At 37.2% G+C, this 25,570-nt stretch overlaps 1 protein-coding gene across 1 annotated transcript in view; it reads right to left on the bottom strand.

The window, feature by feature from the left end:
* The window catches only part of LOC124794741 (F-box only protein 11), a 59,474-nt gene that overhangs the window by 28,186 nt on the left and 5,718 nt on the right, over positions 1-25,570 (bottom strand). The window contains exons 3-5 of the mRNA XM_047258348.1: positions 25,188-25,338; positions 21,470-22,041; positions 10,797-11,041 (exon numbers count right to left, since the gene is read on the bottom strand). Coding sequence (XP_047114304.1) covers positions 10,797-11,041; positions 21,470-22,041; positions 25,188-25,338 — 968 coding nt within the window. The remainder of the gene's footprint in view (positions 1-10,796; positions 11,042-21,469; positions 22,042-25,187; positions 25,339-25,570) is intronic.

The raw sequence follows: 25,570 nt of genomic DNA, 5'->3' as shown, positions 1-25,570 counted from the left end.
TTACAGTGAAACCCCGCTTTTAAACTTTTCAAGGGACTTCAAAAAAATGTTGCAAAATGCAGGAAAATGTAAAATGTGGGAAATAATGTTTTAAGCTGTAACTGTTATGTGTAAGTTATCCCCTTACATTTTCACACTTTATGTAAGATATATGTATATAATAGGCATCACAATACTTGTCAGGGACTTGTTTATTATCTAGTGAAGGTTTATTAATTAATAAAAGCCACTGATGTAACTGCAACCAATAACTGTCAGGTAAGTAGAAACGTTTTCGACTCAATTTCATATATCATAATTCTTTTGGAAAGCCTGCAGTTATCATTCATTACTTAAATAATGAAACACTGCACGAGTTATATATCTTTTTACGCTTAGCAAGAAGTGTTTCAAGAATTTTATCTCACTGTCAAGTTCAAATATTTACATAAGTATTTTGTGCCGTGGTTCGCATATGTGTTGTTCTGCGTCTCTTGCACTGTGGTCATCCTTCTATCCTTCTGAAGTTATTAAGTACTGTGCCTCCTCAGTTATGTAGAAAACCAGAAAACCACACATCATCATCCCCCCCCCTCCACACACACACACACACACACACACACACACACACACACACACACACTATCACTCACATTGTTTGTGTAACATCACAAACAAATACATACATAAATACTGCACCCGACAATGAGACTGCATTCTCAAAACACGTTTTGCTCAGCATCAAAAAATATATAATTGGCACTTTGTTTAAGCCAAAAAACATTTGAGCAATGCAAAATTAGTGAAGGTGTCAACTAGCACTGCAAGTGGTGTAATGACAAAACACAGTGAATATGGTTGAACAAAGGTATCCTGACGATCACAACAATCACGAAACTGCGCATGCACAGTAGAGCTTGGCAGTGGCAGGAGATCCGTGCTAATAGTTCCAACTTTTACATGTTTACCAATTCAAATCCCCGAACAGAGCACCCTGCTGTCAAGAAACTTAAACCACCTAATGTTTGTAAACACTACTTGACGGCCAGTGTCATTTTACGTCAGTTTTTCTTCGCGATTTTTTTTTCCTAAAGCGTAAATTGTGGGAAACTATAGATATATTGACGGAAAATCGGAAGCGAATTAACATTGTGGACATAGAACATGTGACAGGAGCGATAAAAAATGTAGTAAACGTCGGGAAAATTAATTCCAGAAACATAAAAAAAAGGGTCATATTATATTTGGTACTTCTGAGAACAAAAGCAGTCCCTGGAGATGTCAGTAATCTTTACAACTTTCAGGCATTAAATGCCAGGAGAGTGCAGCAGGAACGAAAATTGTACTTATTATTTACCTATACCTTATACATCCCAAGGCAACACCATTTCTGAGGAATGTAAATGTTGTTTTTCCTTCTCCCTAACAGCACAAGTTGTCTGCAGTCTCTGGACCTGGGCATAATATGCTTTGTTAAAGCCAAATACAGAGCAGCAGTTGTGTAGAAGTTTATCTCATTCTCTGAGAGGAAGGAAGGAAGGAAGTGATCAGGGAAAGAAGTGATCAGACTGTGTTGTAAAGGCTATGCAAATGTTTAATGCTGCCTGGAATTCTGTAATAACACAGTGTTTTAAATTCATCAACAGAGGTGAGCTGCAGTGTATCAGGTGCTATTGAAGACAACATTGACCCAGAAGAAAATTGGAGCAGCGAAACTAGTATTTCTGAAAATGCGACATCCCTTGAGAGTGTTTGTTGATAAGGATGACATCTCGACTGCTATATTCGAGATTTATGCAAGTGAAATGCTTATGAAAGAGTGTAAGTATGAGCTGGTGATGACAATAATGAATAAGAAGAAATAAAAGCAGGGCGTTACATCAAGTTTCATTGTTATTTTGCAAAGAATTCCTACTGTCAGGAATTTCTTTTTCCTCTTCTGGAGTAGTTGAATCAATTCTAACTTATGTCAACAAATTGTATTGCCTACTTCTTTCACTAAAATATGCTGAAACACAGAAGAAACAAGACTAACTGATTAGGAAAAAAACAATGTGTTCTGTGAAATGTGTGATAATTGTACATTTACTGCATTTATATTTGTAGTACAGGATGTTGGTAATTCTGCAATTAAATGGCACTTATATCACCTAAACATGCTTGAATTATGAGTATGAGTCACTCCATCCGTGTATTCTGGCAAAACACTCATTTAAGGATAACGCCTATTTAAGGTAAAAATATTTGGGTTCCAGAGACTCATTAAACTGTGTTTTGTCCTGCTACCTTCTGGATTTCAAAGAGTGTATTCCATTCAACATTGTCAAAAGCTTCCTCCAAAATCTATAAATGCTGTAACTTTTAATTTGCCTTTCTTTGGTCTATCTTCTGAAACAAGATATAGGGTCATATAGTCTTGCATGTTCTCATATTTCTCTGCATTTCAAACTGATCTTCCCTGTATTTGGCTTCTAACATGGAATATACATACCATCTTGAAAAGAAGTTATACAATGATCATCAACCCAATTGAAACAAGGGTAATGGAGTGAAGTTGAATTAAATCAGGCAACACTTTGTGAATAATGTCAAGAAGTGAGGCAACAATAGTGGTAGATGAGTTTTGCTGTTTAGGCAGTAAAATAACTGTTACTGATGGACCTAGAGAATATAAAATGCAGATTGGCAATAGCAAGGTAAATATTTCCATGAAAAGGGAAAATTAGTTTATCAAAGGTAAATTTGAATTTATCTGGAGGTCTTGAATGTAGCCTTGTACGGAACTGGAATATGAACAATAAACAGTTTGGACACGAAGTGTGGTGTGTGTGTGTGTGTGTGTGTGTGTGTGTGTGTGTGTTGTGTGCGTGCGTGAGGGGAGGGGAGGGGGAAGGGGGGGGAAGGTAGAGGATGACCAACCCCAGTCTGTGCAAATGGATGTAGGCTGCTGCAATTATTCAGTGATAAAGTGACCTTCCACATGGTAGAACATTATGGAGATCAGCATCAAAAGGCTTCTTCTTGCAGATGTGGAAAGTATTGTAGTTATTTCTCTCTTTAGAATAGGTTGCAGAGCCAATTTTATGAAGCACTTGTACATATTTTGAAGGTTTTCAGAAAGTGCAGTCTCTTTTGTATGATACTCAAAGCCAGCATAGATGTCTGAAATGTATCCGTGGAAGAATATTGGAGACCATACTGACTATGGCAAGCAATTGGTAACTGTGCAGAATTCGCTACAGCCATATTCTGAGCAAACTTTGAAAAAACCTACTACAATGGATATTTTTTTGATATGATCAAGTTTGTTTGGGGGGGGGGGGGGGGGGGGGGGGGGGGGGGGGGGGGGGACCTGAATAGCTGCTTCTAATTTTGTGGAGAGCAAAATCTTATTCAAGATCAAACACGGGCTGCTAAAATGGATGCTCGAATATCCGGAATCTGTAATACTCATGAAATGCTTTTTGTTCTGATTGCCTTGAAAGCCCTGTCATCGTGATGCAGGGTGTTACGGGGACAAGGAAAAAAATTCCTGGATTATTCCCAGATTTCTCCCGGATATCCCGTTTAAAAAATATGCTTTTTCCCGGGCGAAAATACACTTTTTCTGTGCTAAGTGACAGTAGGTTTTCCGTAGATTTTCCCTCGGAACTGTAAAACTTATCAATCCTTTGAATGGTTAATGTTTTATATAATAGCGTAGAACTTCCCGGAGAGAAAAAAAAAAAGGACGGAGCAGAGAAGTTTTGGAGCGACTTTTAATAAGAAAAAAAAGGAGAGAAGTTTTGGAAAGACTTTTGATTTGCAGCAACATATAAGCTGCATATTTTCGTATTACGAAAGTATAACTTCGAATTGCACCAAACACAGCGCATTAGTTTCCGGAGCGTTGCAACCGAGGTTGTGATGTCCCTTTTGTCAGTGAGTAATATCTCAAGCCATGAGATCTCGCCAGCCGATGACAGCAGCTATTCTGAGCATAGGACACGTGTTATAGTCAGCCAATAGCAAGATTACTGGTTACATAGCGCGAACATACAAGAGGAAAGGTTAACGGTTTACATTAATGTACACAGAACCGTGTATATACAAGAAAAGCTGAGCTTTCACATATAATATTGGTCTCTAAGATTAACACGCTTCAATAGAAGCTAAGCTTTCACATGTAATATTGATCTTTTTTGTGTGTGTTATACTTTAAGATACATCACACAAAATGTGCCAGTAAATTTAAAACTATGACATAAATGCCTCGGCTCGAAATTCTTGTAAGTGGCTGGTCCTCAAACTGTTCAGTTTCGAACGCTCTGTGATTTAGATATCCATCCCACTTTCTCACACGTAACATAATTCATCTTGCATAAAAAGAAATTTACTTTGAAAGTAATGCTTTTCTAACCAATACTGTTAGAAATAGGTTTCGATTTACCAGTTGCCAGAGAGTGCCAGAAAACACAGCATTGTGCGTGTGCAACTGCAGTGGTGTAGGAAGCTCGCATGTTCGTGTGTATAAAGCACTAAGAGAGCTTACATTACACCATAAAAGAAATAGGGCATCATCGTAAACCATACTAAAATGCATAATTCGGCTTTAAGTGCAAATTGGCTTTTTCCAGATTCACAATGAAGTAGGTCCCATCTGATATTAAGCTTTTCAGTGTGGTTTTTGGGAGTAAATTTTCTTGGAGTACCAGTACTCTATGATCTCACGTTTGGTTTTTTTATTATGGCATAATGCCATACATGGCAGAAGATGATAACGTGCACTTGAAATTCAGCGAACAGTTGGAACTAGCCAATACTGTAGAATGAAACACTTCATTTCAAATAAAATGATTGCCTCAGCAGAATTTCTTTAGCAAACCTGCAAAAATAACTTCATTCTTCTGCAAGGCGATTAATGCTTGACTGCCACAAACTTGGAAAGAAAATAAAATCAGAAAACTGAAATTAATAATATATTTTTGCCCTCCGTAATTATGTGAATGTATTTTAATTCACTTGATAGCTCCCGGTCATAGAAATCTGTTTTGTTTTCATTTGACGTGGGAGCTGTACACAAAGAGAAGCAGCGAAATCACTTAACGAAAACACAGGTCACGTGGAGACTAACCCCGTCCCCACTACAACTCAGACAACTTGTGCAAGTGCGAATCTGGCACCTACGGCGTGTGAGAAAAATTTTTCTCGTTGGCATCTGGCTGCTAGCTGCTACTACCGATACAGCTAACCTATATTGGTGTTCTATCCAGCTAACAGCCAAACTTCAAGTAGCGGGAAGCGGGAGAAGGTACTGCTTATACGCGAGTCAAATGCGCACGCGCAACAGACCGCTGGCAACTGGTCAAACGAACCTAATGTGAACAGTTGTGACATCATGCTCATAGCAAGCAGTTTATTGTGACAAAGAATTGCAGTCTGCACCCTACAGCCTTTGACATATTTTTGCTATCTGCAGACGCTTGTGCGTGCATGGTGTTTTGTTGTCGTAAATTGCACATTTCCTTTGCCACTAAGTTTTATTTTTTTCCCTCTTGTTTATATTTTATTGCTGCAGTATCATTCTCCAGTAGCAGGATACAATAACATTCTTCACTAGAGAATCATTTCTGCAGTCAAAGTTACAAAAATTTACCTGAAAGCTAAAACAATCAAAAATTCCCGGAATTCCGAAAAATTCCCGGGTTTTTCCCGGGTCGTATATACTCTGTGATGGCAGAAGATCCATGATCAAAACCTGTCTTTGGCCAATTTAACTGGATTTTTCAAGAAGGTTAGAACAACATACACTCCAATAGCAATCCATAGTGACTAAGTACATTCTTAAAGTGTGATGGAGGTGGCTTGTCTGGCCATGCTCCAAAACTTCTGTGCTTATAAGTATTAAGTTTAGATTGAATTGTAAATGCAATCAGTTTTTGCATATCAATAACAAAAAGCTAGTGGGTATGAGGTGTTCACAGGAGTGATAAAAATAAGAGCAGGAACTGGCATCGATTTTAAACAATTAATGTAAGTGTCGGAAAAGACGCAGAGGAAACAAAAGGAAGATAGTAGACAATATGTCGAAGTAATTGAGTCATCAACAATACAAAAAATTCATAAAAATTAGAGACAGAATGTCAAAGAATTTTTAAAATGTGGAAGGAAAGCATGGATGAGAGAATAAAGAAAGGAACAAAGAGCAAAAGAAATTAAATGAAGAAATAAAAAACACAACTAGGGAACAAGAAACAGCAATTAAGAAAATAAAGGAAGATCAGAGACAGCAGCATGAGATCATAAAAAAAAGAAGGCAAGAAGAAACTAGTAAAAGCATAAGGAGATCGAACAGAATGTAGAAGCCGCTAAACAAGTGTTAGCAGGAGTACATGAAGTACAATAAACCACTGAACAACAGATTGAACAGGTAGTCAATAGCAAATTTTAGAGTGAAGCGAAGTCAGCAAGTGGCCAAAAGGCAATAGAGGCCAAGAATGGAATTTACAACCAGTTACAAATTCAGTAAATTCCATCTCACAGGAAGCAAAAATTTCTCGTGTCAAATCAAATGGATGACAAAGCACGTAACTGGGACACATGGTAATAAGAAAGTTTCAAGTATGCAGAATTCGAAAGAAAAAAAGTTCCTAAAGAAATAATGGTCACTGAGCAATCAGGAGGTACTCTAATTTCTATATGCAATCATCCATATAGTAGAAGAATGGTTTTAACTTACAGTAAGTTCTTAGAAAAGGAATTGGAGAGAAATCAATTTCTTGACACACCCTATAATGAGAGAAATGTGGTGTGATAAGCGGTACAAAGATTACTATGCAAAGTACATCGTCACTTAATAGGAACAATTGACTCTGTGGAACAAGCCAGGATTATATTTGCACAATTAGAACACAAGGGTAGGTAGCCGGAAGTGTAAAGAGAACTTCACTAATGCAACATTGCAGCATGGGATCCGCAATGAACAAGAGTGGAGAAAAAAACAAATGAACATAAGGGGGCCAAGGACGCAGTGGGTATGCTTTCATGTAGCACGAAGAGAGAGGGCCAAGTGGACGAGAGGAAGAAGAGTGCAAAGGTAGATACAAAGGATGGAGGCCAAGAATTGGCACAAACTTGCCAAGAATGAGAAAATGGGAAACATACAACCTTTTCAGAATTGTCCAAGGGTAAATGTATATGAAGGGGTCTCAAACAACTAGCAAAGGGGAGAAAAACATTTACGCAATAAAAGCAGAAAAATTAAGTGACAAACAAGAGGGACTTTTGGAAGATGATGTTACATTGGAAGACAAGGCCGTAATCATTCCTATAATCAAGGTTAAAATATATGAGCATGTGACTACATAATTAGGCAACTTGGGAAGCCAGCTTATGCAAACAGCAAACATGTATAACGAATTATTGAAATGGGAAGATGAAATACCGAGTTTACACATCAGTGGGTTCAAAATAAAAGGAGCTATAGGAGAATGGGGCAAACAGTTAACCGACAGGTAATGTTTAAAGTTGAAACAGAAGGAGAATCATATTCAATGGACACTGTAGATGGGCCTATTTTGCATGAGGAAGTCATTATAGGCTCCGATTGGTCGACGGAGAAAAATGCAGAGAAAGATTGTGGGAGGAATGAAGTGAGGTTTTATGATGGATAAAAGGAGAAAAAATAATAAAACATAATGACAAAACGACAGTAATACAAGATTTTTCTGAATATACCAATTAGCGGCTTGTGAAGATAGAGTAGAGGAAGAAACTTCAGCACATAATAACCAAAGTGGTACATTATCAAACAGTGAGGAAGGAGCAAATTGAGCTTACATGGGAAGAAATCATCAACAAAATAAATGGGATTTCTATCACAGGAAGTGTAGATTTTTGTACAATACTTTTTCTGTACCTGTACACATTTGTTTTTTATAACAAAACGGAACTTAATTTGTGGACAACCCTTGTATTTGACTATGTAACTTTATGGGCGTTTATTGTGACTCTCATAATAGACAATGTTTAGAAATTAACAGTATATGTAGTTTAGCAGTTTGCGATAAAACAGGTCACTTGGGACATATTCAGAAATGCAGCCACTTATTTACAATGTTGCGTTAAATCACATGGATTTAAAGATAGAAAGAGCAACCCCAGTACTTGCGACCCCCATTGGGTGCCACGGCGGATGCGAGTGGCCTCAGAAAAATTGCTAGAAGCTGAGGCTCACGCAGCTTGATGTGCTGTTACATGTTGCAACCCAACAGTGCAAGGTGCTGCATCAGTGTCTCCCTGTACATTCACCTGCACAGTGTAAAGTACAGCAGTGTTCCACGATTTAATTTTTCTTCTTCTTTGTGGTATTCTTTCTCAGCAAGTTGACATTTTCAATTTATGTCTTGTTAATTGTGTCATTCATGTTTATCAGATTCCAAAAGCATTAAGATAAGCAATGGTAGCTTTAGGGCATAGGAAGGGGCACTTTGGGAGGGAGGGGGGACATGTTTATGACATTGAATAATTTGGTAAAGTTTACTGATTTTGAGATTTGTTGTCAGACAAACACCTATTTTATTATATACTAACCTGATGTGGAGTATTTGGTTCAAGTGAATAACAAAAGGTGGTGTGAAGAATTTTTATGAAACGAAACATCACTGCAATCTTCAATTTGAGTTATTCATGTCTGAATAATACTATACAAAATACAAAGTGAAACTGAACATATCTTTGTAAAAGTGAAAAACAATAGGAATGGATAAGACATGGTATGTATGAAGTATAAATTCTGGAAGGAAATATATATATATCTAAAAACCAAGATGATGTGACTTACCAAATGAAAGTGCTGGCAGGTCGACAGACACACAAACAAACACAAACATACACACAAAATTCAAGCTTTCGCAACAAACTGTTGCCTCATCAGGAAAGAGGGAAAGAGAGGGAAAGACGGAGGAAGGATGTGGGTTTTAAGGGACAGGGTAAGGAGTCATTCCAATCCCAGGAGCGGAAAGACTTACCTTAGGGGGAAAAAAGGACGGGTATACACTCGCACACATATCCATCCACACATATACAGACATACTTGGTCTTTAAATATGTCTGCTTGTGTCTGTATATGTGTGGATGGATATGTGTGTGTGTGTGTGTGTGTGTGTGTGTGTGTGTGTGTGTGTGTGTACCCGTCCTTTTTTCCCCCTAAGGTAAGTCTTTCCGCTCCCAGGATTGGAATGACTCCTTACCCTCTCCCTTAAAACCCACATCCTTCCGTCTTTCCCTCTCCTCCCCTCTTTCCTGATGAGGCAACAGTTTGTTGCGAAAGCTTGAATTTTGTGTGTATGTTTGTGTTTGTTTGTGTGTCTGTTGACCTGCCAGCACTTTCATTTGGTAAGTCACATCATCTTTGTTTTTAGATATATATTTCCTACATGGAATGTTTCCCTCTATTATATATATAATATGTTTCTGAGCTATGAGGGCACCACTGCCACTTTCAGTTATCAGAGGATTTTCTTTTTAGTAGTTAATGTTTTTCTTCTCCAAAAGTGTTGTTTCATGCAGATTTTGGAAATGATTAGTTGAGGGACGCAAAAGCACATATATTGAGATCCTGTACTTGACAGACTGAATCTACCCTCAAGCTTCTTCGCTACCCTGGCATTGCTGACAGGGATACCTTGTAGTTTAGAATGGACAGGTGGGCACCTAAAAATCATTTGGTGCAAAGGAGTTAGTCAGCCACGCCATAACCATAACGCAAGTAGGACACTTACGTATGTGAGAAAAGTGGTCATAGTTAAAACAATAATTCTAAAGTAAATGACTAATTTCATATCATAAGAGTTGTTACATAATTAAAAGACCACCATAAGGTAAGGAATCGGCAATTGTAAATTCATACAAGCTCAAATGAGAACAAGTAGCGTCATGACACTTGAAATTAAAGCGAAACAAATTAACTGTCATACAAAATATTCTCATGTTGCAACCTCTCCATTATTATTAGAATATTTTGGAAGGGACTGGTTTATACAATAGTGCGAGAGAATAGATAGCACAAGCGTTGTAGGCACATGGTCAGAACTTCAGTAATCGCAACGTGTATCTTAGGACTCAGTTCGCCTTCCAAAACTGACTACTTTTCCGACCAACCAGACTGCAGTCAGATATAATCAAGTACAAATCAACAAATAACATGAAGAGTGGCACCTTACAACCACTGCAGTATGTTGTAAACAATTATCGTTTACACTCATATGCTCAGTAGCTCCTCCAATCATAGAAACAAGCACAACTGATATCAAATGATATTTTCCAAAATGATGTAAGTAAACTTTAAATTCTTCTGCACCACAGCTTAGCACACCCGGCATTTTATCCGCATTCTTGTTGCTGCACTATTTATTAATGACTTTGATATTAGGTATTTCTGTATCTGAGTATTTCTCTTTTTCAGTACTTGTCATTTAATTTTTAAATGGGAAATTAAGTCAATAAAGCAATTTTGAATGCTCTATTCCAATTTACTGAAACCATCTTTTTCTCCTACCACTGCATCACAAGCCAACTGGTCATGGACCAACCAATTTATCTCAGCATAACACATGAGAATGAGGTCTATGATTGAGGGAAGGTGTTTTCAGTTACAATGAAGCTTCATTCCCATGATTAAATCTGCAATTTAAATTCTTCCAAAAACTACATAGGATATGAAGCAACTAATACTTATCTGCACAATGTTTCCACAGCAACAGAACAGCACACCATAACATCAAACTTCAGGAGTTACCTCCTGCAGGTTTGAGAGATCATCTGTGAAGCATACTTACAAGTCCATTCTCAAAGGTGAAGATGCCAACATCTCTGCCATGATGTATATGGTTCCTTCGCATTATGGGATTTGCAAAATTCTTCACCCAAATTCCAGCTAAAGCATTTCTACTAATTTCGTTGTCTTCATATGTTCCTTGGGCATAATCAGTCACATACAGGCCAACATTTTCACAATCGCTGATATCACAATGTTTGATTATTGGATTTGCTCCAACCCCACTAACACAAACAGCTGCACCAACTGTAAGAAGGCATACACAATTACCACTACATGAGTTGACAAATAAAATTACCTAAAATTAAGAGAAAGTGCAAATGTAAGTCATGGTGCTTGAAAAACTTAGTCCAACATGTAACTAAGACAAATCTGTCTACAAAGTGTCATAACTTTTGTTTGTAGTTTATTTTCTAACCACCCTGACAATTTCTTCATAAATCCAATGTGAACCACACTGGTGTGGCTGATAGGACTACACATTTCGACAAACTTAAACAAAATTACTTGTAACTTCACAGGAATTTGTACAAGAAGTTAGATGGCACAGCTGCAGTCCTTAACAGAAAACTGCATGCAGCATTTTGAAATTCTTTCTTGAGTGCATAAATTTCAAATTCAATGATATCAAATACTGTACTTTACACAAAACGCTCTTAATACTGAAGTGTTTTTATTATGCACATTTATTATTTCTTGTCTAATTTCACGAATGAGATATCTGTAGAATTTGCAATGCACCTAACCATTGTTCATAATCATAGAACACCAGTGGCGTTGGGGGTGGGAGGGATATTATATTGTTCTTCAGCTGGCAACTGCTCAGTGGTATCTGTCTGTGTGTATGGAGAATTGGCATGAAAATGGTGTCTGTCCTAAGACCACAGCTGAATATACAAATTTCCAAGGAGGAGGAGGGGGGGGAGGGGAGGGGGGGCAGGCGGGAAATCCCTACAAGAGCTCTGCCACCTATGAACAGCAGTTCGAAGCAAATACTAAACTTTATTCTGGACTACCTGAAAACGAGGGAAAATAAAATGAGGAATTTGTTCCTTTATGAAGGAATACAGAAATTCTAGCAGAAACATTTAACAAGTTACTAAATTGTGAAGATCCCCCAGAACTTCTTCAGATAAACACAGAAACCTCAATTAAAACACCAGCAGAAAATATAAATCCACCTACAATTAATGAGGTCTACAGAGCTTTGAAAGAACTCAAAAACTACAAAGCAAGTGGAGAAGATCAAACATTTGCTGAACTTTGGAAATATGCAGCACAACCAGTAAAGATAGCATTACACCAATGCATAGTAAAAATCTGGAATGAAGAGAAATTACCAGAAAATTGGACTACTGCTATAATACATCCATTACATAAGAAAGGAGAAAAATCAAATCCAGACAACTATAGAGGAATTTCCCTTTTGGACTGCACGTATAAGATCATGTCAAGAATACTATACAACCGCTGTAAAGATCAACTAGAACTGGAACTGGGAGAATATCAAGGAGGATTTAGATCCTGGAGAAGCTGCCCAGAACAGATAATCACCTTGAAGTTAGTTATGGATGTCTACAAAAGAAGGCAAAAACAACTAGTCATAACCTTTGTAGATTTCAAAAGGGCGTATGATTGCATCCATAGATCTTCAATGATGAAAATATTAAGGAATTTTGGACTTCATCCTAAATTAATAAAAATGATACAGTTAACCTTAACAAACACCAAATCCAAAGTAAAATTTAGAGGAGAAATATCTGAACCATTTACGATTAAAACAGGGTTGAGACAGGGAGATTGTTTATCACCATTGCTATTCAATTGTGCTCTTGAATATGTAGTGAGAGAATGGTACAAGGAAAATCCTATGAATATTAAAATTGGAACTAAGAAAGATAAAATAAACCTAAATTGCTTGGGATTTGCTGATGACCTAGCATTACTAGCTAATAATATTCAGGAAGCCACGAAACAAATAACAAGCTTACAAAATATAGCACAAAAATTAGGACTCCAGATATCATTTGAAAAGACTGAAATAATGGTAACGGATCCACTTGTAACAGATCACATCAGAGTGAATAATAGGGAAATTAAAATAGTGAAACAATTTAAATACCTGGGTGAAATTATAACACAAATTGGACGAGAAACCTGCATGGGGAGCAAGAACTAATAAAATGATAAAAGCTCAAAAACTAACATGGTCTACGTACAATAAAAAATGTCTATCAATTAAAACAAAATTAAAACATTACAAGACGGTGGTTCAACCAGAGGTTACATACGGAAGTGAAACTCTTTTTAAAGTCACCCAGAAAAACAGAATTGACAAAATTTTAAAAGTAGAGAGAAGAATTGCTAGAACATGCATAAATAAGAAATATCAAAAAGCTGGGCAATGGCAGATAGTTCCAAATGAAGTGGTATACAGAGAACTGGAGCCCATCACTGATACTATACGAAAGAAAAGGATCTCTTTTTGTGGTCACATTCTGAGGACACCAGAAACCAGATTATCAAGGAAAATTATTGAGAAACTCTGGAATTTGAAACAACAAGGAGGATGGCTTAAGGAAATAAGAGAGGATATGGAAGAACTGGAAATAACTCTGGATGATTTGCAGAACAAAATGCCAAATTTAAAGAAGTTGAGGGACACAGAAATAAGATTTAAACCAAAAATTGACAAACGACATACAATGAAAAGGGTATTTACAGATAAGGAACGACGTAAAGCATCGGAACGAATGAAGAGATACTGGGCCACTCAGAAGGGGAAAATACCAAAGAAGAGGACCAGAAATGATTGACTGAAGTGGTCCAATGAGGCCGTAAAAGCAGAAGAAGAAGAAGAAGAAGAAGAAGGAACTGTAACTTTATTTCTACAACACCATAGCTCTACATTTTTGCAAAGCTTCTAAATTCACCACAAGAAGATTTCGTTAACAGATCCAATTAAGCAATAAGGCTTCTGAACCATTTTTTACCGATTATTGGAGGAAAAAAATACAAATTGTGTTAATTTTGAAATGTGTGGAAATAAAAACTCCAACTGCACTGTAATTACACATTTTGAGGTTTGGGAGAGGTTACTTCTCATAGGGAGTAGAAAGTATGTAACCAAGACAAATCTGTCTACGAAGTGGCATTATTTTTGTTTGTGGTATTTTTCAAACTAACCTGACAATTTCTTCATAAATCCAACCAGAGTAACAGTTAAAAACAGCATAAAGAAATTTCACAAAAACAAGGCGTCATAATTTCAGGCAACATTCACATTCATGAAGAAATTACTGTAATAAGAATAGACTTACTTTTCAATACAAAAGATGAAAAGAATAATGGACAAGGACACTATTTTCACATTTTTGCGATATTTTGAAGGAACCCTTAGTTATTTAGTCATTTGTGACTGCACTGAAGCACAGAACTGAGCAGAATGGGGAATTTGACTGAGTTGTAAGGCTTGTAAAGTTGATAATATAAGTATGGAGTTTAAGTGTAATTTACTATACTTGCAAATAGTTGGAAAAACATAAGGAGATGTTCTTGTGAGAATTAGTTTGCTTTGCACCATAAAACCTGTTCTATAGGTACTCTGCATTGTACACCAAGATATTTGTGATCAGTTCTGCATATCAGAGTCCTTAGACACTAGACATAATGTAAGTTAGTTACTATTCTTAAATTAGTCACTATTCTGTCTCCCAATTCTCACAGGCCAGTCCTTAATTGACTTTAATGAACACCAGATTCAATTATCAAAACACAATAATCAATTCACCTTACAAATATATACATCAGATGTAATTCAATAAGCTTACTACTATGTAGAAAAGGTTTCACAGTCTTAAGGGCAGGAAGTAGGAGATGCTCAACAAGCTTAAATAACTTTTTTTTCTGCATCTACAACAAAAAATCTTTTGGTATTCTTAGACAACTAGTGCCTGAAAAACAACTAATGAAGACTGCCATAGAGGTTAAACAAATTCAGTAACAATTTACTTTTTACTGATTTTTGAGGACCTGAGAAACAGCACTGGCAGAAGTAGCACCTACTTATCAATAATTACTACAAAACAATTGTCATAGGCATGCGAACACAGAAAATTCACATAATTCTTATGACTGTCAACAATATGGGTATGAACAAACTAAAGTCAAGTGGCAATAGTAGAGACTTTCAGTAAATGCTTCATTAATCTGAAATCCTCTTGTGGTAAATTTAGAAATTTTACAGAAATATAGAGCTATGGTTATCTAAACCACAAGAAGTAAAAGGTGAATCAACAGCTCCAACCTCAAAGTTTACAGGTATACTATAATGTATATACTATTGCACTAAAGTCAAAATTGTAATGGTTGGACCAAAAAAGGTCTGTTAATCACAAACTTTTGTTGTGCTATAATTCCCAATAAAGGATTCATATTACATTTTGATTAGATGATCATTATGACACTGAGTTCAGTTGTTGCCATTTCAGTAGTTAATGAAGTGGGAAGCTCCTCTGCAGTATTATTCCCATATAATGAGCACAGCCTTATCTTAAATACATAACAATCACTAACTCGAGGCATTTTTCCAGAGAAATTGAAATATGCCACTGCCAAAACCCTCTTTACAAAAGGTGATAGGAAAGATGTCAAAGACTATCAATGTGTTTCACGACTGACACTATCCACAATTTTTGAGCTGATGTATTCTAGAGCATTACCCCACCTGAATAACTCCAATACCCTCAGTAAATTATACTTTGGACTTCAGAAGTGTTGCTTTACTCAGAATACAATTTACACATTCACTCACAAAATTTTATAAGTATTAAATAACAAAATAGATCAGTTGGTATCTTCTGTCAACTATCTAAGGCATCTTGACACTCTAAATCACAGTATTCTTCTAAGTAAACTGAGGTTTTATGGGATTGATGGTATAGTCAACCAACATATGATGTCATATCTAACAAAAAGAATGCAGAAACTTGTACTTAGTAATTCAAACGATGTAATCATGGGAGGCATTGTCAATTGGGAAGTGTCACATATGGGGGTTTCTCAAGGCTCAACCGTAAGTGCACTATTGTTGTTCGTATGTGTGAATGGTTTTCCATCTATATACAACAAGCAGAATTAGTTCATTTTGCAGTTGACACTAGTACTTTAATCGATCCAAGCATACACAGAACAGAAGAAAGGTAAACAATGCTCTTACAAGTGCCATTGACTGATTTTTTGTGAACAGTCTCACTGTCAGTTTTAAGAAGACACAACATACTCGTGTCTGTACATCTAGGAATACTACACCAATGATGTGTGTAACACATGATGAGGAAGTAAAAAGTAGGATGGAAACTTCAGATTTTTTTTGTGTTGATGAGAATTTATTTTGGAAAAAGCACATTTTAGAATTTCTAAAACAGCTTAGTTCAGCCTCAACTGCACTTGGAATCACTGCACATCTTGCAGAGGCACTACTCAGTAAGTTGACATATTTTGCTTATTTTCATTGAATAATGTCATATAAAGTAATGTTATGGAGTAACTCATCTTTCAGAACGAAAGTCCCCATTGCTCAAAAAGTGCAGTAAGAACATGTGGTGGTCAACCATGATGATGTTGTAAATGATCCACTGTGGTTCAACATGAACAATGCTATACACAATAAGAATACTAGAAGAAAAAATGATAGTTTTTACACAACATTAAGGTTGCCTTTAGCACAAAAAGGGAGGGAGGGGTGCACAATGCAGCATTCAAAATTTTTATCACTTGCCAATGGTATAAAAGTCTGACAGATAGCAAAGTAAAAACTAAGAAAGTATCACCTCGACAACTCCTTTTTTCTTAGAAGAATTTCTATTATTGTAATGTGTGACAAGTGGTGGCTACAAATTAATAACTCAAAACTGTATGCTTAAACACACTTGCAAATGATCAGCTTGTAGTCATAATTATAAACTAATTTGTGATGTGAATATAGGACTCATTTCCATATTATTACCATTAATCATGCAAATGATCTGTAGAACATGAAACTAACTATATCTACAGAAATCATACATTTTTGAAAATATAATGTAATTGGATAGATAAAAAATTATTCACCAAGTGGTGACAGGAGAAAAGCTTAACAAAATGTGCAAGCTTTCAGAGCTAGTGGTTCCTTCCCTGGCAGAAGGGTTGAAGGGGAAGGAAGAGGGATGAAGGCAAAGGACTGGTGAGGTTTAGGAAATGAGGGGAGTTTGGAAAAGTCGCCCATATCTGGCGTCAGGGGACACTTGTCGGATGGAATGAGACAGCACTTATTGGATGGAATGAGACAGATTTCTCCTGCCATTGCTTGTCGAGTCAATTTTTTTATGTTTCCAATTACATTATAACTGAGTAGCAGTGTCTTTCAATCATGCCTGTCTGCAACTTGATGTATCTTCTTTACGGTAAGTTGCAATCTATCTTTTCCTACATTGTTGATAGTCCTACTTGGAGTTTCCATTGTTTGATATAAAATGATTAACAGGTTGTAAGTTGTGAATCATATTACAGAAAGGGTGAAGGCAGCAGACCATATGCCAGGTGTCCAGCTATTCTAATAGAAAAATTTCCCCGAGTTTTCCAGGCCAATTTCTGATTTTTACAGGGTCATATTGTGCTTTGTACTTAACCAAGTTTGTTTGATTTTGTGATAAAATCTACAAATTTTGTCAGTATACAGGAACATGATGCGAGCTACACTCTAAGAAAACCTTCAAATGAACATGGTTAATTTCAATTAAGAAATAAACATACCACAACCTGACAACTGAATTATGTGTAAAACGTAATTTGAATAAAAAAAATTACAATAAAATTTGCAAAGAGACTAAGCTGCAAAGGTATTTCATTAAAAATTTACAATTTTTACAGAGAGACCTAAGACTAAAATTCAAATACAATTTGAGCAAAATGATTATTAAATGAATGGCAATAGACTAGTCTGATAAAGACACATGCATGAACATTAAATGAAGCCACAAACTGTTAGTTTTTAGTGATGCAGTACTACTTCAATCTGAGAAACTTCTTTCTCAGCACTTTCCACAAGTTCTGTTTTCGTACTACTTAGTGCTGTTAGCTTTTCTCTACTCACTTTCTTCATTCTCTCATTTTCTTTTGAGGACTTCTCACTTGCCTTTTTGTCTGTTCCTGTTTCACTGTACCTATCATGTGAATTTCAAAAGCTATGTATTAACTGCTTTGTGATAGTTACAACAGCTCTGTTACATTACAAACAGTGTAAGAAAGACTTCAGCCAAATTTTAACCACAATGGAGCTCTCAGTTAAATCTCTTTCAAGGCTGGCAATGCCACGGAAGCGACAGCAAGTAACCCTGATAAATCTCTTCACATTTTCATGTCCACTCTTGAACTCGATGACCATCATCCATAATTTATTGATGCGATTGTAATCCCCATTTTCTTTACTGACTTAACTACTAGATTTTGGAATCACTTGAAATGGCATCAGCCTCATGACCACCAAATCAATTTAAGATAGTAAGAGGTATTAATGCTATTGCTAACCACTTTTTCTCATTGTCAGTGTTAATTGCCACTTCTGTGTCTAAACATGCAGTGCCCTTCATAAAGAAATATGATAGGGGAAATTTATCCAGAATTTTGGATACCATGCTCTTCATAAATATACAACACCCATCCCAGAAAGCAAAGACTATTTCCTGATATGTCACATAGACCCAGAGCTTTCTTAGTCTACATTTACATCCATACTCCGCAAGCGGAGGGTACCTTGAGTACCTCTATCAGTTCTCCCTTCTATTCCAGTCTCGTATTGTTCATGGAAAGAAGGATTGTCGGTATGCCTCTGTGTGGGCTCTAATCTCTCTGATTTTATCCTCATGGTCTCTTCGGGAGATATACGTAGGAGGGAGCAATATACTGCTTGACTCCTCGGTGAAGGTATCTTCTCAAAACTTCAACAAAAGCCCGTACCGAGCTACTGAGCGTCTCTCCTGCAGAGTCTTCCACTGGAGTTTATCTATCATCTCCGTAATGCTTTCGTGATTACTAAATGATCCTGTAACGAAGCGCGCTGCTCTCCGTTGGATCTTCTCTATCTCTTCTATCAACTCCATATGGTACGGATCCCACACTGGTGAGCAATATTCAAGCAGTGGGCGAACAAGTGTACTGTAACCTACTTCATTTGTTTTCGGAATGCATTTCCTTAGGATTCTTCCAATGAATCTCAGCCTGGCATCTGCTTTACCGGTGATCACCTTTATATGATCATTCCATTTTAAATCACTCCTAATGCCCACTCCCAAATTATTTATGGCATTAACTGCTTCCAGTTGCTGACCTGCTATATTGTAGCTAAATGATAAGGGATCTTTCTTTCTATGTATTCACAGCACATTACACTTGTACACACTAAGATTCAACTGCCATTCCCTGCACCATGCGTCAATTCGCTGCAGATACTTCTGCATTTCAGTACAATTTTTCATTGTTACAACCTCTCAATATGCCACAGCATCATCGGCAAAAAGCCTCAGTGAACTTCCGATGTTATCCACAACGTCATTTATATATATATTGTGAGAATGACATGCTGCGTTCTCTTATCTAGGAACTCTTCAATCCAATCACACAATTGGTCTGATAGTCCATATGCTCTTACTTTGTTCATTAAACAACTGTGGGGAACTGTATCGAACGCCTTGCGGAAGTCAAGAAACACGGCAACTACATGGGACCCCGTGTCTATGGCCCTCCGAGTCTCGTGGACAAATAGCGCGAGCTGGGTTTCACACGATTGTCTTTTTGTAAACCCATGTGGATTCCTACAGAGTAGATTTCTAGGCTCCAGAAAAGTCATTATACTCTAACATAATACGTGTTCCAAAATTTTACAACTGATCGAAGTTAGAGATATAGGTCTATAGTTCTGCACATCTGTTCGACATCCCTTCTTAAGAACGGGGATGACCTGTGCCCTTTTCCAATCCTTTGGAATGCTACGCTCTTCTAGAGACCTACGGTACATTGCTGCAAGAAGGCGGGCAAGTTCCTTCGCGTACTCTGTGTAAAATCGAACTGGTATCCCATCGGGTCCAGCGGCCTTTCCTCTTTTGAGAGATTTTAATTGTTTCTCTATCCCTCTGTCGTCTATTTCAATATCTAGCATTTTGTCACCTGAGCAACAATCTAGAGAAGGAACTGCAGTGCAGCCTTCCTCTGTGAAACGGCTTTGGAAAAAGACATTTAGTATAACGGCCTTGAGTCTGTCATCCACTGCTTTAATACCATTTTGGTCACAGAGTGTCTGGACATTTTGTTTTGATCCACCTACCGCTTTGACATAAGAACAAAATTTCTTAGGATTTTCTTGGCTCTGTACCTGATGTCCAGCTTCTGAGGTTGTAACTATTCTGCTTCTACAAACTTCTTGTTTGGCAAATTCTCTCATTAATTCTCTGACTACAGAATAGAGGGAAATACAGAGAAATGGAGTTATGGAGGCATCTGACTGAAATTTAAACAGAAACTACTCAACTCGAGCAGCCAGTATCAAAAAAGGCGAGATGAGCTAGCAGCATCTTGCCCTTCATAGACTCACACACTACTTCATAGCTATGACACTTAGGATCCCAGTAGTGACCTTACATTTCAGTTTCATCTACTTCTGTTCCTACTTTCTTCGCACATTTTTAAACATCCATTAATATTTGCTGAGTCCAGACTGACACCATTTCCTTTTGCCCCCCCCCCCCCCCCCAACCACACCAAAAAGTGCAAAACTTCTGCAGTAAAACAGAAGTGCTTGTAATATTATTGAAATCTACACTCTGTCCCGAAGTCCAAAATCATGGGACCTTCTGGATTACCCTCGACCTTGAGCTTGCTTTTTGGGTCTTTCACGAATGCCTTATGAACACTGGTGTCAACCATGGACACCTGAACAATCTATCTTTTCAGATTTACCTTAGATGGGGCTGCATTGGGGGGGGGGGGGTTCCAAAAGCCAGGTGGAGGGTGGTCTCACAGCACAGAGTTGAGGGCAAAGAGTGAGAGAGAACTTCATCACGCCAATCTGAAGGCAAGGAAATGCTTCTGCCCAGAATCAAATCAGATAACATGCCTTTTCAAGGGTTTTTAAGGCAAATGCAAAAATTTTAAGTTCTCCTGAGTTTTCCAGAAAAAAAAAAAAAAAAAAAAAAAATCACAGAGTGTTCCCTGTTTTCCAGGATGCTGGACGACCTGATATTGTATAAAAAGCAACAACATGTGTGATAGTTTTATTTAAAAGTTGACATAATTTGGAGTTCTTATAAAAGGTATCTTAAACTTTTAAGTAGTTTTTCTGATGCGGTTTTCACATTTTATGTTGTTGGTCTGTTTTTCCATATCAATGTCCGTTAAATAGAAGATGCAATTTTAAAATAATGTACATTTAGTGCAACTTTAACTCTACATAATTTTAGCTCTGTTTTCCCAATACAGCACACAGAGATACTGGAAAAAATATGCAACAAGATAACAATATAGAATTTTTGAGACACATTTCTGTTAAGTAAATAGAAAACATTAATAAATGTAGAACAACTGGACCAATTCTTTACAGTATCAAAGTAAAGTTTTAGGAGGAAAGTATCTTCCACTACTTACCAACAGAAGAACTGCGAATGATGCAGTGATCCACAACAGGACTGCAATTTTCTCCAACTTCTAAACAATAATGTTTATGATGTGGAACAGTGGATGTAATATCTGGTGAAAATTTGATTGTAAGGTGTCCAGCATAAGCCTGCTTTGCTCCTTCCACAAACATTACAGTAGACTCAGATTCTCTTTCCAAAATCACTGATTCTGCAACGTTACCAGCAGCAGCTCCAATTAGAGCCACATCAGAGTCTATAACCAAAAACTCTCCACGGTATGTACCAGTGTGAAGGAATACTATGGCAGGTGACCCTTCACAACCTTCACCAGAATTGACACTACGCTCATCCGCAAAGTCTAGTGCACCTTGAACTGTATTAAAATAATTGATGCTGCGTCCTCGAAATGAAAGGTCTTGGTACCCAGGGCGAACATGCACTCCTCTATACAACTGTCTAAAGCTTTCTTTCCAAGGATTTGCGTGTTCGGAGTCCTCTGAAGAAACAAACTCGAATCGACACGGGGCAGGATTGAACAATGGAAGATCATATTCATACACACTTTGGTACAAATTTTTCCTGGAAAGACAAGAAACAACTGTGGTAACACAAGCTGAAATACAGTTACATCAAACTTGTCACAATAATATTAATCTAATAAGATGTGGAGACTGCCATTATACCTAGAATGTGCACATTCATAACCATTTACAACATATATATATAAAATAAATTTATTAACTGTCACTCATATATAGGCAGACACTTTCCTGTTTTACTTTATACTACAGAAACACAATGGTAATTTAGAAACAACGTAAAATGCAACTATAAATTGCAGTCTGCAGAACTAAGCTTCCCAACTCCATTCATTTAAGATTTCCAGCATCTTTTTTTCCCAACTCAACTTAATACGAACGGGTGCCCAAAAGAAACCAAACTTCTTGTTAACGTATTTATACACATTTCAAGCACAAACCTTCAATCCCCTTCAAAATACTCTCCACTTGAATTAATACAGTCGCCCAATCTTTTATTCCATTTTTCAAAATGCGGCTTACATTCATCTTTTGTGATGTACTTCAGACATTGTTTTCTTCAAGTCAGCAAGATCAGCGAAAGTCTTTCCTTTCATGTCTTTTCATTCTATGGAAAAAAGGTCACACAGGGCAAGGTTGGGTCAGCATGAGGGGGGGGGGGGGGGGGGGGGGGGGAGGAGGAGGAGGAAGGGGGGGGGTCATACCATTTTTGGTCAAGAACTGTCATACACACAGGGCTGTGTAAGCAGGGGCACTGTCATAATGGAAAAACTCACCCAAATGCCACAAAATAGGCCACTTTCACCACACACTGGCGCACAATCTTTTCAAAACTTCTAACTAGAAAGACTTGTTAACTGGCTTACGCTTCGGAACAAACACTGAATGGACGAGTCCTCTCACACTGAAAACACCTGATGGGCATTCCTGGGGCGAGGTGAACTCGAAGTCTTCCGCTGGCTTTGATTCAGAATCATAAGTGCAGATCCAAGTTTTGTCATCTGTGATAATTTCTGAAAAAAGTTTGGATCGTTTTGGGACTCTTCTTACAAAGTGCAGCATGGTTCCACATGACCTTGTTTTTGTTCAGGAGTCAGCAGTATGGCACGAATTTGGCAGCCATCATTTTCGTTTCCAGATCTTCTGTCACAATTCTGCTGCACTGAACTCCAAGTCACTCCCAACAGCACAATTTCTTCAATAGTCCATAGTCGATCTTCGTTGATTGCACAAATGTTTTCAATTTTTTCATGGGTTCGGGCTGTGGAAGGACAACCAGAATGAGGTTTGTCATCAACTAATATTTCACCATTTTTGAAACGGAAAAACCACTCAAACACTTGATTTTTAGCCACACCATTGTCCTTGTAAGCTGTTTTTAACATTCCGAGAGTTTCTGTTCCTGTTCTCCAAGGAAAAAGTAGAATTTCACAGTCACAAGCTGCTCATGAAACTCAGCCAGTGCAAAAATGACAATCACACACAACATTTGTCACTATGAACTCTGTCAAATTTAGCCTTACCTTCTTCAGTAATAGCACTTCATTTACTGTCTCTGGAATGTTCGCTCTATGTACTCTGAGCAGAAAATGTGGTAATACAAGAGCTCTACCCATCAATAAATTAGTTCAGTTTCTTTTGAGTACCTCCTGTTACAATAACCACAATCACAATAAACAAGAAAATTAAGCATCCAACAATTTCTACAAAAAATTATTATGGCATTATGGTACAATATTAAATATTGTTAAGTCTGTACAATGTTCCAGTTTATTTCAGTAATACTGCTCACCACTGTCAGACTTTTCAATGTATAATTAATGTCAAAACACATTCACACAGCATAAGAGAACAGATACTAATGTCGAAGTACCCAATTAATTTGATTATTAAATGAGGTTTATTCTCAAATTCGTCCTTCGGAAAATACAGAGTAGTCTTACATTTGCATATTAAGATACTAATGCTGAGGTCAATGCGTTTACATTGGGTAATTTATTAGTATAGGGATCGTCTTACATTTACAGATGAAGTTTTGGCAATTAAGGACATGTGAAGATTTATTTTGGAGAATCCAGAAAGATAGTGTAGTTTTCGAGTTGAGTTTCCAAGTGTACTCGATTGGTGAGCCTTCGCCGCTACCCATTTAACCAAAAAGCATCATGAGACTGTTGTCAGAGACAAGTCGACAATATAAGTGTACAAAGAAGAGCAAATAACACGAGTTCGCATACATCGCTTGCCGAAGACTTGCAGCACTGCTGCCATATGCAGATACGTTGATCATGATTGTTATACCAAAACAATGACTGATCGGTTAGCTGTTCTCCCCCGCGCGCGCGCGTGTGTGTGTGCGTGTGTGTGTGTGTGTCATTACTTTCCAAAGACTGCTGTAAATTTATTTTATTATTTAACCTCTTGTTAAAAGTGTCTAACAATTACACTGAATGAGACACACACACACACACACACACACACACACACACACACACTTTTGACAAGCTACAGCGCAAACAGGACATGGGGATGGGGATGAAGCGTATTCTCTCAACATCTTTCCAAAGACAAACTCTCTGAAGGAATTAAACTAGGTGCTACTGTATACCTAATTTACTGATCACATATTACTTTATTATGTTCCAAATGCCGAAATTGTGCCCCTTGCAGTTTGAGTACCAAAATTACAAGAAAAAGATTTATAAACAATCTGACTACGAACACAAATGCAGGAGTACACCCACAGAAATATATCGCAGTTAAAACCCACTCTGGATTGTTATATAAATTATTTTTTTCACCTGAAAATAAGGGGAACAGAAAGTTGTTTGCATTTGAATTGGGCACTTGCACAATGAGGATAGAAAAGAACATAAACATTCAATAAGGAAACTGCTACCAATTTTAATACCAGCAGGCACTTATACTCTTTGGTTTATATTCTCTTCCTTGTCAAAGGAATTAATAATTCAGAATCTCAGATTCAATATAAATGTTACAGAAAATTGCAGTTGTATTAACTAGCATGACATTTCATAACACGATAACCATAAATAAATGTTTTATTCAAACTAGATCTACAATTATTGCACACTGCACTGAAAACAAAAATGCAGCTGCATACAATTAAAATAAATATTGTAGAAATAATCGTTCAGAAAGAATTTTTAATTTATAAAATAAACATACCAAAGTTCGTTGTCATTTGCTATTGTCTGGAAGCGCTTGCAAACCTGGCTAACACGACACAAATCCTGTTCTAGCAGGTAGCTGAATATCGTTAACAGTACCTCATCTGGGAGCTCATACTGTAGATAGTGTGCTGCTGAGGTTGTGCATTCTGCATAAGAGAAGTTCACAATTATAGATTATGCTGATACATTAACAGATTTATTAATAAGTGTGATCAGTTTAGAAAATTAAACAAATAACATCTAACATACACAAACAATGGCTCTATTGAACTCCCAATGGCTGTTAGACCAATTAAAATAGGGCACAAAAAATTTCATAGGGCAAGGCTTAACAAACATACTGCTACAGGCATCACAACATAAAAATATCCCAAATTA

Source organism: Schistocerca piceifrons, chromosome 4, assembly GCF_021461385.2.
Source record: "Schistocerca piceifrons isolate TAMUIC-IGC-003096 chromosome 4, iqSchPice1.1, whole genome shotgun sequence".
Lineage (NCBI taxonomy): Eukaryota > Metazoa > Arthropoda > Insecta > Orthoptera > Acrididae > Schistocerca > Schistocerca piceifrons.
This window is presented reverse-complemented; position numbering and strand designations above follow the sequence as displayed.